At 40.3% G+C, this 14,625-nt stretch overlaps 1 protein-coding gene across 7 annotated transcripts in view; it reads left to right on the forward strand.

Annotated features, from left to right (window-relative positions):
• Positions 1 to 13,356, forward strand: part of ATP8B1 (ATPase phospholipid transporting 8B1) — a 33,083-nt gene extending 19,727 nt beyond the window's left edge. For 6 of the 7 annotated variants that reach the window (XM_085212966.1, XM_085212964.1, XM_085212963.1 and 3 more), the window contains 13 exons: positions 793 to 981; positions 1,696 to 1,808; positions 2,313 to 2,477; positions 2,914 to 3,025; positions 4,106 to 4,181; positions 5,506 to 5,638; positions 6,613 to 6,901; positions 7,659 to 7,882; positions 8,485 to 8,568; positions 9,435 to 9,674; positions 9,912 to 10,056; positions 10,755 to 10,885; positions 11,975 to 13,356. In XM_085212966.1, the coding sequence (XP_085069092.1) occupies positions 793 to 981; positions 1,696 to 1,808; positions 2,313 to 2,477; positions 2,914 to 3,025; positions 4,106 to 4,181; positions 5,506 to 5,638; positions 6,613 to 6,901; positions 7,659 to 7,882; positions 8,485 to 8,568; positions 9,435 to 9,674; positions 9,912 to 10,056; positions 10,755 to 10,885; positions 11,975 to 12,202 (2,129 nt within the window). In that variant the 3' untranslated portion in view covers positions 12,203 to 13,356. Of the gene's footprint in view, positions 1 to 792; positions 982 to 1,695; positions 1,809 to 2,312; positions 2,478 to 2,913; positions 3,026 to 4,105; positions 4,182 to 5,505; positions 5,639 to 6,612; positions 6,902 to 7,658; positions 7,883 to 8,484; positions 8,569 to 9,434; positions 9,685 to 9,911; positions 10,057 to 10,754; positions 10,886 to 11,974 lie in introns of those variants that run through there. The other variant, XR_014880360.1, reaches the window with a different exon arrangement.
• Positions 13,357 to 14,625: the final 1,269 nt, after the last annotated feature.

Consider the following 14,625-nt stretch of genomic DNA (forward strand, 5'->3'; position numbering starts at 1 on the left):
ACACATGTGAAAGTGCAAACGTTTGGAAACTTGTTTTCAGTGTGGAAAGCTGAGCAATTTCCACATGAAGATTTCATTTGTTTACTCTTTGAAATACAGTCCTGTACACATACCCAAATGATGTATGTTCTGAGAATGTCAGCAGCCAGTAACAAAAATGAGTAACAGAAAGATTGACAGAAACTAAGTTTGAAGGTGAATGAAGGTGTGATGAAGACTTCATACGTGTGAAAATTAAGGTTGAACATTTATGAGATGCTCAACATAAGAGGAGAGCAATATTGCCTTACTCCAATTGTAGAGAGATCTCTTTGAAACGATGAGTTTCCTCTATGTTCTTGCTCTTGCTACTGACCTTTTGACAGTTGTTTCAATTGTACTGTGTTGGTAGTACCTGTGGGCAAGGACTTACGTTTTGCTTTGGTTTTTGGCACTTCTGTGGAAGTGTTCGAATGACAATACTTGAGAAATTCAGTAATATTTGTTTTGAGATGGAGAAGTTAGTTTTTGCTTTTCTGCATGGGTGGAAGGGGATCAATGGCTCAGCCTGTTTGGGGAATACCTGTAATAAAAAGGGATGGTCCCAGTGCTCCTGCTCTGGTGGCACTCCTCTCAGGTGCTGCAGCATTGTGTCAGATGCCACTTCAAAAGGGGAAACAACGCGACGTTACATGTTTGGCTTTCAATCACTTTGAAGAACGGGCATGAAATTCTCAGCTATGTGATCCAAGTGCCCCAGTAATGCTCAGGTGTGCCCTGGCTTGTTTTCCTTCTCACTTGTCAATGACGCAGGTCAGATCAACTACCAGGCAGCCTCCCCAGACGAAGGGGCCTTGGTTACAGCAGCCAGAAACTTTGGGTATGTTTTTCTTTCACGAACACAAAATACCATCACAATAAGTGAAATGGGGACTGAAAGAACTTACGATGTCCTCGCCATCCTGGATTTCAACAGTGATAGGAAACGAATGTCTGTCATTGGTAAGTTGACTACAGCCGACCTCTAGTTTGCAAGATCTCTTCTAGGAAAAGTCAGTTGTATTTCCTAGGTGAAATGGCTCTGAGACACAAAGTTTTATGATAGATTTTAGTCCACATTGATCTCAGTTGCAAAATAAGGCATTGAAATTAGGTGCAGATGTGTCCATTTAGCAGTCATGGTGCTCAGATGAGGCCTCTACTGAAGATGATCTTATGTTCCTTTAGTAGAAGTTTGAAGAAATGTGAAAAAGATAATTCATTCCCCATTTTCCCAGAACCAAATTGGTTGTATGTGCTTGGTAGAAATGAGGTATGCAGACTGAGGTATAAATAGTTCTTTATTTTTTGTTCTAATTACCTTTAAAAATACTCAGTCTTGAGCTGTTTGCAGACCTGTTGATTTTGTGGCAATGGTTATGATGCATAATATCTTTAGTGTATGTGTCTGCCCTTCTCCTGTGTGCAAGTGGGATGTTAATGTTGTATGAAACATCACCAAAAACATATTTTAGGGGGACAATCTAAATATCCTGTCCTGTCATGGAAGCGAAATGTACTTCTCAACCTAGGTGCTTAGCTGAACAGTATGAGGGGTGATGTACCATGGAGAAACGTGGCCATGTAGTTTGTGTAGAATGAAGAATCTAACCTGAAATATTCCTTTATGTAAATGTCCTCCCACATTTTGTCCAACGCTCCTGTTTTACTCAACAGTAAGAGATTCCAATGGACGTATCAGGCTGTATTGCAAAGGAGCTGATACAGTAATTTTTGAACGGTTGCACCCAAGGAATTTAAAGAGAGAAGCGACGGAAGAAGCACTAGATGTATGTTTGCATTTTTCATGCTGTTTTTACAATTTCATGTCGAACTTTTTTTGATCGTAGTCTAAATTAGTTGATAGTTGATGTCCTTTTGCTGAGCTATTCAAACAAATGCAGACATGTAATTGATTCTGTACATAATCCCAAACTTGAGAAACGATCATTCCCATACTAGATTATCTTGCATATAAAAAAAAAAAAGCATTAATTGTATTTTCAAGAGAAGTGAGCTTAAATTTTGTCTATTACTTTATATTTTTGTTATTAATTGACGAGTATTCCGTATCACTAAGCTCTGTTCTGTTTATCACTTTCTCAGATTGCCTTTTAACTCAAGCTGCCTTGTCAGTTGTAGTTTAATTTTTGGCATTTATGAGATGTTCAAGATTTATTGTGCTGACAGACTTTGTTTTATTAGATCTACGCTTATGACTGTAACTTTGAAGTCCTTTTTTCAAAGGGTTTTGGTTGGTTTTTTTTGTGAATGTCTTTTTCATTATTTTTCAGGTTTTTGCAAGGGAAACTCTAAGAACACTCTGTCTCTGCTATAGGGACATTAGTCATGATGAATTTGAAGCATGGAATAAAAAGTTCATGGAGGCCAGTGTAGCTGCAAGCAATCGTGATGAAGCTCTGGACAAAGTATATGAGGAAATAGAAAAAGACTTGATTGTATGTCAGACGTTAAATTTTTAATGCATTTTTATTCTTATGTAAGAAGAAACACATCTCTTTGAAAATAATTTATCCTTGTTTATAGGGCCTTTTGATTTAGATCTTTTCAATATTTTATTGGCTTTAAGACCAATTCAAATTCTAGGGAAGGCTTAAAACTGAGGGGGATGTATTCTAGTCAACTAGTTTTCTTTACTTTCCACCATTTCAATCATCCACTTCTCCAGTTTCTAACAATTTATCTTCTTACATTTTAGAACCTGTATTTCAGTGTAGTGACTTTTACATGCAAGGGTTTGTCTTTACTTAATTCTTACTTTGAGCCTTACCTCGGTTTAAGACATAGCCAAAGTAGTTTCATTCTTTACCGTAAAAGAATTGTTTTCTACAGATGATAATCCTACTGAATGCCCGTGTCTCAAATGTCTTCTAGCTTCTTGGTGCAACAGCTATTGAAGACAAACTACAGGATGGAGTTCCAGAAACTATTTCAAAACTTTCAAAAGCAGATATTAAAATCTGGGTGCTTACTGGAGACAAAAAAGGTGAGTTTGTTAACAGCCAAAGAGCTAGCAAGAATAGGATAACACTGAGAAGAGAAACAGGGACAAATGCAGACTTATTATAAGGCACATTTTCTAGAAGAGCAGTATGAAAGTCCAGCTAAATCAGAACTGTGCTGAAGTTCGTGCCAGCTATTCCCAAACCAGATTTAATGGATGGGCTTCTGTGCACCTTCTGTTCCTCCAAGAGATTAGCTTTCATGACAGATTTTGTGGTTGTCTTTCTGTAGAGAAATACCCAGTGACTGCTTTTCTCAATGCAAAGCAAATAACGGCAGTTTGCTTTTAACAAAAAGCATCTTCATTGCACCAGGTTTGTCTGGCTCTGAGGACAGAACACTTGCTTGCCAAATTCATCGTTTTTACAATGAAAATGTACTTTTCAAAGAAACTACAAATGCTGCTTACCAAGATTAATTTACTTTTCTTTTGGTAGTTAATTCTGCAGTCCAGGGACACATTTCATCAAAAAAATGGCATTAAGTTTGCAAATAAGAATGACTGTACTACAGCCTGGATGGAGATGCAGTCAGATCAGCATCACTCGTGAATCAGGATTAAGGATGGGGCAAGATAGTGTGCCATTCTTGCAGTGACTGATTCTTGTGCTGGCTTTGGTGTAATGGCTCTCTGATACGGAGACAGCATGTCCATAAGCAAGTTAAATAAGTCTGGGTGGAACTTTCTTCCATGAGTTGGCTGATAGACTTCAGGTCACTAGCGTTATTGCACTCAAAACATCATGTAGCAATTTACCACAATAGTGTATGATGTGTAGTAAACACAGAACAGGAAATACAAAGTTGTTGACTTTAAACACCTTATCCACTGTATCTTTATTGCTACACAGCTCTTGTTCTATGGGAAATAATTAACAAGTATTCCCCTGCTTCTCCATACTAATATATTTTTCCCTGTTTCTCACACTGCGTGGTAGGAACACTTCATGCTGAAACATAATTTCAAAAATTACTTTTGGCTTCCTCCCAGCAGTTACTCAAGACTCAACTTTAAGCAGACACTTTCCTCTCTTACATATTCATGTATTTATTTTTATTGTAGAAACTGCTGAAAATATTGGATTTTCTTGTGAACTCTTAACAGATGAAACAACAATCTGCTATGGAGAAGATATCAGGCAAGTGAGAAACACAAAGAATTTCTTGTGTAGGAGTTAAAAATGTTCATTTTTTATAATTAGCAGTAACATTGGTTTGTCCCAGAGTGGTCATCCAGTAACTGAACAGCATTTGCTGGCTGTTGTTTAACTGTACACTGCTTCTTGTTGTTTTTTTTTCTGGAATTTTAATTTTACAAGCCAACATCTTCATTGTGGATAAAGGTGGTAGCACTCTGGAGGAGGTTTTGAGTTCTAGTTCAACTGCTGTTGACATTAAGCTTGTGGTAAAATTCAGTTCTGTGTCCTTGGTAGCGCAGCTGATTAAAAACCTGCAACCTCTACTGGGAAAACACTAATATTGAGGGAGACAGACTTTCTGAATGATTCAGAAGAATTTGTTTTTAAGATCAGCATTTTCTAAGCTCTATGGAGAAACGTGTTGCTAGTTGGTCTTTTTTTTTCTTTTTTTTTTTCCCCCTATGTAGTGGGTGATTGGCTCTGCTCACTTCTGGGCTTCTGCAGGAGATGGTCATGCTGAGGCTGCTCGCTGTGTGGCCATGTACAGGGTGGTCTCTACAGTATGCTAATAAGCAACCAAATAAGTTGCTGCCATGGTCTGGAGGAAAAAAAAAAAGACATGAAGAGCATTTGTACTTCATTGATTTGTTGGCATTTTAAGGCACTTGATGTGGCTGGCTCCTCTCTGACAATTTCTCATCATTTAGGAGAGGGGGTTATGCAATCAGTTTGGATGGCTTCCTATTTTGATTCATGGTCCCATTCCTCTGATAATCATGAGATTTCATAAAGAGTGCTCATCTGGATTGGGCTAAGCAAGTCTTCTGCATTCCAAATCTTGAGTATTTGCCATTTTTTGTTCTTGGTACTTATCCTTGAACTCCAGCTGATATTTCATGCTGTTCTATGCTCACACAGCACAGACCTAAGCTATAAAAATATACATGTGCTGGACTGCAAAGTATTCTGAGCTTAGCCAAAATGGGCAGACCCAAGGAAAAGCTGTGTGGGGCTAGGAGAAGAATTAGGGTTGTGTAACAGTGTGAAACCATTCCTGACTCAATTTTAGGAAAGTCAAGCAAAGAGAAGCTTTGCAGCAGCTCTTGCATTTCTTTCCTGCAGATTTTCAGTCCGGGACTGATTATAGAATAGTTGAAGCACAGAATTGCTTGGGTTGGAAAAAGTTATCGGGTCCGACCATGAGCCCAACACTGCTAAGTTCACCAGTAAATAATTACCCAAAATGTTGTGTCTGCAAACTTTAATTTAGTTCTAAGTTTAGTCTTAATTCTTTTTCTTTAATAGTGTTTGCTTTTCTTCCCAGTGGTCTTCTTCAGACTAGGTTAGAAAACCAGAGGAATAGAGCTGGATCAACTTCACATTCGTCTCTAAGAATGAATGAACCCTTCTTTCAGGGTAGTAGAAATCGTGCTTTAATCATCACTGGCTCCTGGTTGGTATGTATGAAGAAGGATCTCCCCTGTATTTGAGATGTGGGGGTGTCACGTTGTCCTTCCTTGGGGATTGTTCATTTGTATCCTTTGCTAAACCAATTAATGAAAATTCTGTGGGCATTGTGCCACCAGTTGACCATTTCTGTTTGCTATTTATGTTCAGAAGTATTTTTAGTTTTAAAGATTGAAAATAGCAGTCAGTGAAGGATTGCCTTGGGATTTTCACATCACCTTGGTAGCTGCCATCAAAGTAAAACGAAGCTTCTACAAAAGCACAGAGTGAGTTTTAGAGTGTTTGTTCTTCGTGGGGATCCAAGTCTAATGGAACAAAATGAGAAAGGGAAGGAGATCACTGCCAGCTGTAGAGGGTGCTGGGCTGTACAAGCACAGAAATTGTGCTTGAAATGAAATACAGGAGTGAAAGCATAGAAACAAAAGACAGGTTTTCTGGTCAGTCCTGCAATACGGTGCTCTTACATGAGCTCAGAAAGCAGAGAAGAGCTTTTAGCAGAGGTGACTAGCAGTAATTCAGTGACTGTTACCCGCCCTGTCAGCAGGCTGCTTTTACAGACACCTGCCAAGGAGAAAAGTCCAACAGAGAGCTAAGGACCGTCTGCTGCACTTCAGCATTCCAGACCTGAGCCTTTGTTCTGTATAAAGAAATGAACATGTGTGTATAAGACACGCTTCTACCTGTGTTGAACAGGTGAATTAGCTTCCATCAGAAGAAACATTCCTTTGTAGATGTGCTGTGACACTAAACACAAGCATTTTACTTTTGTTCATCCCACCAGGTGTATTGTTTCTGTTATCTCCATGGCTGTTTATTTGCTTCTCTGGACAAACATTTTAATGAGTATTTTATTAAAATGCTGTAAATGGGGCACAATGAAGTTAAATGTGTTGTGCATATAGGCAGCCCTTGGAGTGCTGTTTTAAAATGGTGTAGAAGGGAACATAACATTTTTGTTAAACAGAATGAAATCCTGCTAGAGAAGAAAAAGAAGAAGAAGAAGAAACTTAAACTGAAATTCCCCAAAACAGAAGAAGAGAAACAAAAGCAAATTGAGAAGAAAAGAAGGGCTGAAGCTTACAAAGAGCAGCAGCAGAAGAATTTTGTTGATTTGGCATGTGAATGCAAGGCTGTGATCTGCTGTCGAGTGACTCCGAAGCAAAAAGCTATGGTGGTTGATCTTGTGAAGAAATACAAGAAAGCTATTACTCTGGCTATTGGGGACGGTGCCAATGATGTGAACATGATAAAAAGTAAGGCAGCTGTAAGACTTCTCTTGGTAGGGAATATCTCGTGAGAGTTCTTCCACAGCCTCTTCTCTATTTCTGTTTGTTCAGAAGACTCTGCCATCTGTTTCATTATCCACATTAACGTTTCTTGAGACTTGTTAGCTTCTATGACTGTGCTTTCCCCTTTTGAGAAGACCCTTTGTGAAGTGGTTCGTGCTTTTTGCTGATATGTTTTAGCTTTTTATGTAGTCTGTAAGAAGGGATTTGATTTACATCTGTTACCATGTTAAGGATTGCAGAAGTGTAACATTACCAAGACAAAAGAGTAGCTTAGGTGCACCTTGCTCTGTGGCATTAGCCTCCTGTATTGCAGCTGGTACTCTTTGAAACACTTCCTAAGGAATTCCATTGAAAAACAAACGTCTGGGATATGGTTCATGTTAGGAAGTCTGTAACTGCCTGGACAGTTGGGTCAGGGATTTATTCGCTTTGTCTCATCACTTAGTTATCTCCTCAAATTTGCCTGTATCCATTCTGACAGAACAAGCATGGAGAGAGGATCCAAAAAGCAGTGAAGATGTGAGCACTAAATAACAGGGCAAGGAACAGCATATGCATTGTTGTGTTAATCTTTAATGAAGCCTTTGTGCTTTATACAGAAATAAAATGAGGCTGGAGAATGTGAAGCAGAGAATCAGAACTGGTGAAAGATTTGCCCTTGGTGACGTTGTTCCTCTCTCTTTGTTTAGCAATATATGTTGTATTTGTCTCATTAACTTAGCTGCCCACATTGGAGTTGGAATCAGTGGCCAAGAAGGGATGCAAGCTGTGATGTCCAGCGATTACTCTTTTGGGCAGTTCCGCTACCTGCAGAGGCTGCTGCTGGTCCACGGGCGATGGTCTTACATTAGGATGTGCAAGTTTCTAAGATATTTTTTCTACAAAAACTTTGCTTTCACCCTAGTCCACATCTGGTATTCATTCTTCAATGGCTTTTCTGCCCAGGTAAGAAGGCATGCTCGTGTCCAGTATTAACAAGCAAGTCTTCCTTTTTGTTAGTGCAGAATAGCAAACGTTTAGCCTGGGAAGCGCTGGGAACCCAAAATTAGCATCAGTAATTAGTAATAATAATTACTGAGCTATTTACTTCAAGTGTTACTTCAGAACACTTAAAATAAATATCATGATTGCACAGAGAAGAAAAAAAAGGAAGAGATTTTTAAACAGTAGTTTGGGAAACCTCTCTTAACGATTCTGCTTAAAATATTCCTACGTGAAAAGAGACAATGCATTTATTTATCAGTAAAAAATCAAAAAAAATTTTTTTTTAATCTTGAACTGCTGGTTAGAATGGCTTGAAATGTGCTCACTGTAAATGGTAGTGCTTGAAATTCACATGCTGTTGAAAGGCTGTGGCTCATCTGTGTGCCAGAAAGCCTGTGAGAGATGAGATGCATCTCCATGGGCTTAAGCAAAATGGTAAACAGAGATGTGATATAGTGGTATAATGGAGCAGATTTATTTTCTAAGGTACTAGAAAGAAAATCATAGAAAAAATGAATTAAAAAAGGTAATCATCAGCTATTTAAATTCTTCCTCCTTTTCAGACAGCATATGAAGACTGGTTCATCACGCTGTACAATGTGCTGTATTCGAGTCTCCCAGTTCTGTTAGTTGGCTTGTTTGACCAGGTATTCTCCACACTGCTAACAACAGATTAATCCAAAGACATTCAGCATCGAGTTTTAAGTTGCTTCTGTTTATGCAGAAGGAATTTTTTTTTTTTTAACATGTATTCTTTACAGCATGTGAGGTAGCAAAAGACGATAAGGAGAGCGTTACTGAAGTAGCTAAAGTCAGTCAATTCTGAGGTCTTCAGTGCCAGTGCTGCTTGTTAAAAATATGTTCTGTGACTTCGTGTACACACTACAGCAAGAACTTTTATTAATGGAATAAATACATCTTGTGCAGCTTTTTTTTAATGCAATAGAACAAGTGGTGTTGGCCCTCTTCACCTTTTTTTCGATGCAAGGGTTACTTGCTGACCAAACAAATCAATGTTTGTGTTCACATCTACTACAAAAGTTAAGAAATAAGTTTAGTATCAAATTAACCTCTCATTTGAGAGTATGTTAGAGAACAGAAGTCAGGATATGCAATGGTAGTCTTCTGTTTATTCACAGTGTAGGGGAAAAACTCCAACACAATTTGTAGCTAAAAAGCCCTACACAAATGTGGATGGTCTTGTCCTTGCAAATAATGGGCTGAAAACTGAGAAGCATAGAGTCATAGAACCTCTTGGGTTGAAAAAAATCATTAAAATCATTAAGCCCTGAAAATGGAGTATGCAATAGCTTCGCTAGAAGTTCTAGTCTTGTTCCTTCCTAATTGCACGCATGACTCTGTGGAAGGTTTGGCTGCCTGCACAAATGTTTGAAAAGAAAAATAAATCTGCCATTTGAGGGGGGGCATTGTGTAGTTGAATTTCTTGCTCTCTGAAGTTCACACTTAGAACAAGAAATTGCTGCAACTTTTCTTTTTTTGTTCCATTATTAAGGATGTGAGTGACAAACTGAGTCTTCGATTCCCAAGACTGTACGTTTTGGGACAGAAAGATTTACTTTTTAACTACAAGAAATTCTTTAGAAGTTTGCTTCATGGAGCTATGACTTCACTGGTAATCTTCTTCATACCATATGGAGCTTACCTTCAAACTATGGGGCAAGATGGAGAAGCACCTTCAGATTATCAGTCATTTGCTGTCACAGCAGCGACTTCTCTTGTGTTTGTTGTCAACCTTCAGGCAAGTAAGCTTTAGCTTCCTTACTTCTCTTGCTCTGAAAACACGTTCTGGTCATGTTTTTAATTTTGTCTACTAAAGCAAAACAATTTGCAGAAGTTTTTATTTGCTTTTTGCTTCTCTGTTAACATTATGTATCTTAGGCTGAAGTGTAACTGAATGAGAGAAGTCTTAACATTATTTGTCCTGTCATTGCTTTTTGAATTAATAAACTCATTTGGAGTTTTTGTTTACTTTCAGATTGGTTTGGATACATCTTACTGGACTTTCGTTAATGCTTTCTCAGTATTTGGGAGTATTGCAATTTACTTTGGTATCACGTTTGATTTCCACAGTGCAGGAATCCACGTTCTCTTTCCTTCTGCTTTTCAGTTCACAGGTGAGTGTTTTCTGTGTCTTGCCCTTTTTTTGGAATTTTTTTATTTTTAGGAAAACCAAGTTTTGTAATTTTCTAAAATCTTTTGTATCTTGCCTCAGATCTAAATATCCTCAAAAGAGATAACACACTCCTTAATTTTATGTTCTCCTGCTAAACTGAATCCAATTGAAAAAAGGCAGTTGCCTCTAACGTAATATTTTCTTTGACCTTCAGTAATGTTCTAGACTTCTATAAATACTTTCTAGCTGGATATTTTGTGTGTTTAAAGATACAGCTGTGACTTAGTTTGGCAAAAGTTCTGTGAGATTGGGTGTTTGGCATTTGTACTAAAATATCACTTGCTTTCCAGACCACATCTGTAGCAGTGATACCAGGAGAACTTCTTGCTTTGTAACCTTTAAAGCAGGACAAAACCCTTGCTTCTCAGCCAGGCATTTGTCTTGCAGCATTGCATAGCACTTAGAGGAGTTTTAACATGGGTATGGATAAATTGCAATAGAAGTGCTACAATAACTTTGTATTATTTTACTTATTTATCCTGGAGCCTCTGAATAAAAGCTGAAAGTTATGCTGCACAGCTCAGTGCCTGGGTGCCAGCTTCATAGGGAAGAAGCTGTGGCATTCATTATCTTATTTGTGTTGTGTAGCTACTTTCCACGATCACATCATACACTAAATTCTGCTCCTTTTATTCCTAGGAACTGCTCCAAATGCTCTGAAACAGCTGTACCTCTGGCTGACCATGGCTTTAACAATTGCTGTGTGCTTACTCCCTGTGGTGGCACAGCGTTTCTTATCCATGACAATTTGTCCTTCAGAAAGTGATCGAGTGAGTGAAGTCTCATTTTTGGCACATATTTACTTACAGGCATCAGCAGCGGTGCTAATATGAGGGACAAGCTAGGGTCTGTGCCCTGCTGGGCCTCCAGGGGCTGACTCAGGTTTGCCTCCAGCTGTGTGACAAACATTGCCTTACTTCAACATGTTGTTACAACCCTCATGTGCCTCTGTGTAATGCAGACGTACATGCAGCATCTCAGCCTACAGATCAGAGAAAATGATCAGTGGCTAATCTGTCCTTTGGCTTGGCCTAGCACTTCTCTTTGTACAACCACAGAAACCTGCTTTGAGGCTACTGATGGCACAGCTTCTCTTGTTATTTGCTCTGTTTCGGAGTGTCAGTTATGTGTCATGGGATAGTGGCCAATTTTTGTTCGCGTTTATTCTGCATTGAGCTGGCAAATTGCATGTGAGTTTGCAAATAGTTAATACTGCAATTATGTCTAAAAAGATATTGTTAGTGTGGGGAGTCAACTTTTTGAAAGGGTAGATTATAGCAGGACAAGGGAAATGGTTTTAAGCTGAAGGAGGGAAGATTTAGGTTGGATGTCAGGGGGAAGTTCTTTACAGAGAGAGTGGTGAGGTGCTGGAACAGCTGCCCAGAGAGGCTGTGGATGCCCCGTCCATCCCTGGAGGTGTTCAAGGCCAGGTTAGATGGGGCCCTGGGCAGCCTGGGCTGGTACTGAATGTGGAGGTTGGTGGCCCTGCATGTGGCAGGGGGTTGGAGCTTTGTGATTCTTGAGGTCCCTTCTAACCCTGGCCATTCTGTGATTCTGTCTGAGAACACAAGAGTAGCTTTCAATCAGTGCATCTTCAATTGGCTTTAATGAAAGACATTCCAAAAATAAATGAACATAACAAAGTGCGAAACGATGCAGTAGGTCACTCTGAAGCTTTCATGCGTTTGTGCATTTATTCTTGTTTCTAACAGAATCAAATTTAAACAAGAAAACCTTCCTGCTAAGCAGTTTCTGTTCAACTATCAGGTTGTTTCCCCTCTAAAAAAAAAAAAAAAACAAAACAGAACAAGTCCTTTGCCTTAGAACCCACAAACTGATCTCTCTTTGCATGCACGCAGATCCAGAAGAACCGTAAGAAGTACTTGGCAGAAGAGGAGCAGTGGCAGCGGAGGCAGAGTGCTTTCCGCCGGGGGGTGTCTGCCCGGCGCTCTGCCTACGCCTTCTCCCACCAGAGGGGATACGCCGACCTCATCGCCTCGGGGCGCAGCATCCGCAAGAAGAGAGCTCCGCTGGATGCCGTGCTGGGCAGCACCACACGAGGCACAGGAGCTGCTGAAACGAGCTGATTCACTGCAATTCTGGAGAGGTTTCTTATCCAAAAGACTGCAAACACACACACACACAAACACACACACACACACACACGAGATTTCTTATCCAAATGACTGCAAACACACACACACACACACACACACACACACACACACACACTATTAAACTCAGGATATTTTTTTTTAAACCGAATGGCATAAGGATATCTGATTTTTGTGCTTTATCACAGAACAACTTCAGTTTGCTGGAAGCGTGGAAAAGCCAACAGCGTCCTACAGAGCTCCAAATCCTTTTGCAGCTGTGCAATGTGAAACTGAAGGACGGGTGTGCTGCAGTATGAAAAGGGCAGTGTGGCGACACCTGGAATCGAAAACTTTTTTCCACATTTTTAACATGATGTTGGTATAAAATTGCAGCTACATTTCATATCGACTCTGAAAACAAATGGCTAAGCAACAGTGACTCTGTGCACCATTTTGTTACGTTTTATGGGGATAAAGACTCAGGGGGTTGATCGCTCCTGAGAGAGACATGGATACTGTCACCTGAGCTGTACACATCTGGTGACAAACATGTAGTCAATGTCAGACTGAGGTGTTCCAATGCTTGCAAGTCTTCCTGTTTGTTGTTATTCCTTCGGTGTCTGACTGCAGCTCGCTGCATGGCATGGAGCAGCTCTCCCTGCACTTTGTACGAGAGCTGTGCCACAGTGCCTTGCACAGCTCATTCCTTGAATTTGCCTGCAATGAAGAAATCCAAATCCATCGTTACAAGTCTGTTTCTCACTTGCTGTCTTTCTGCTCAGCTGTGTAGAAGATGTCTTGTTTCTCACGCCGTGTGTTTGTTAATGGATGGCTGTCCCAAGAGCACTGCTCTTAGCTGGCAGTTTGTTCTTTTCTTAGGTACAGCTGTCACCGTTACAACCAGAAAACGGCTGCTGTAGGAAGGGTATCACGAACCATTCTTGCAGTGTACAAAGTGTTTTGTGATCTCTGTGCTTGTAGGTGTGTTCCCTCGTTTATATGAATGTGCAGCTGTTACCTACTGCTGCCTCCGGATGGGGACGATTCCTCCAACGCTTTTATAGTCAAAATCGTGGTACGCAGTAATTGTCCTAAGGAATGTACATTTCAAACACATGATGCAAATAAACGCAGTGAAGTTTTCAGCTTCTCTTCTGTGAGGCATACGGGTATCAGCGGGCGTTAGCTGGGGCAATCCCCATTGAGAGGGCACACAGCCCCAGGGACGGGGCTCCTATTCCCATCTGCAGCAACAGGAAATTTGAGCGTTTAGCTCAAGAAAAAAAATCAAAGCAGATGCTAAAACAAAGCAAAACATAAGTATTTTCTAAGTTTGATAATAACCTCTGAAGGCATAAATGGTGCTGGGGAATAGACAGCTACTGGAAACATAAATGTGTTGTTTTGTAGCTAGCTAAGCCAACAAGGCAGGCACTATGCTTTCAGGGCTGTACTCTCTGATAAGGCATTTCTGTACAAGGCCTGTTGGAGTTGGAAATTAATTCTAAGCAGTAAGATCCATCCGTAATTCCTGTGACGTTGCAGTGGCTATACGCTTTGCTGTCACTACATTGTCACAGTTGTTCACTTTAAAAGGATTTCTAGAGGTCTGTAGTCCAGTCCAGGGCTCAGAGGAGGACCAGAGGTCCAGTGCTTGTCCAGCACACGGAATACACCCAAAGATGGGAATCCCACACCCTCTCTGTGTCTCTATTATAAGAGCTGACTACCCTCAGGGTAAAATACTTCCCCTAGTATCTCACAGAATTTCCTTATTATAACTCACGTCCCGTCCTGCTTGTCCTACTGCCAAGATTTAGTCTGTGCTTATTATTTCTCATGGTAAAGTCAGATAAATAAACATGAGTATGCCACTGCTGCTATTCCAGCACAAATAAGTGGAAGGATTCTTCTTCAGATGGAGTTATTTAGAATCAGCTTTTTAAAGGTATTTTTGTGCAGAAATACAGTAAATATAAAGAGTACAAATTTGAAGCCAAGATCACCTTTGTCTCCAGAACCTACAGACTTTTTTTGTTTTTTTTTAAGAAACTGGCAAAGGGTGGCTTTAGACTAGATATTAGGAAGAAATTCATTACTGAGAGGGTGGTGAGACACTTGGAACAGGTTGCCCAGCAAGGCTGTAGGTGCTCCATCCGTGGAAGCACTCAAGGCCAGGCTGGATGGGGCTGTGAGCAACCTGGAGTGGTGGGAGGTGTCCCTGCTATAGCAGGGGGTTGGAATTACATGATCTTAAGGGCCCCTTCCAACCCAAACCATTCTATTCCACCATTCTGACAGGCAGAAAACCCCAAGAAGAGTTCAGCCTGTAGTTTGATCACGTGTGGGCAACCCGCCTGCAAGAGAGGGGCGGGACTATGCGGGGCGGGGCTTTCGGGGGCGGGGCTACGCGA

The sequence above is a fragment of the Meleagris gallopavo genome, chromosome Z, assembly GCF_905368555.1.
Source record: "Meleagris gallopavo chromosome Z, MGAL_WU_HG_1.1, whole genome shotgun sequence".
Taxonomy (NCBI): Eukaryota; Metazoa; Chordata; class Aves; order Galliformes; family Phasianidae; genus Meleagris; species Meleagris gallopavo.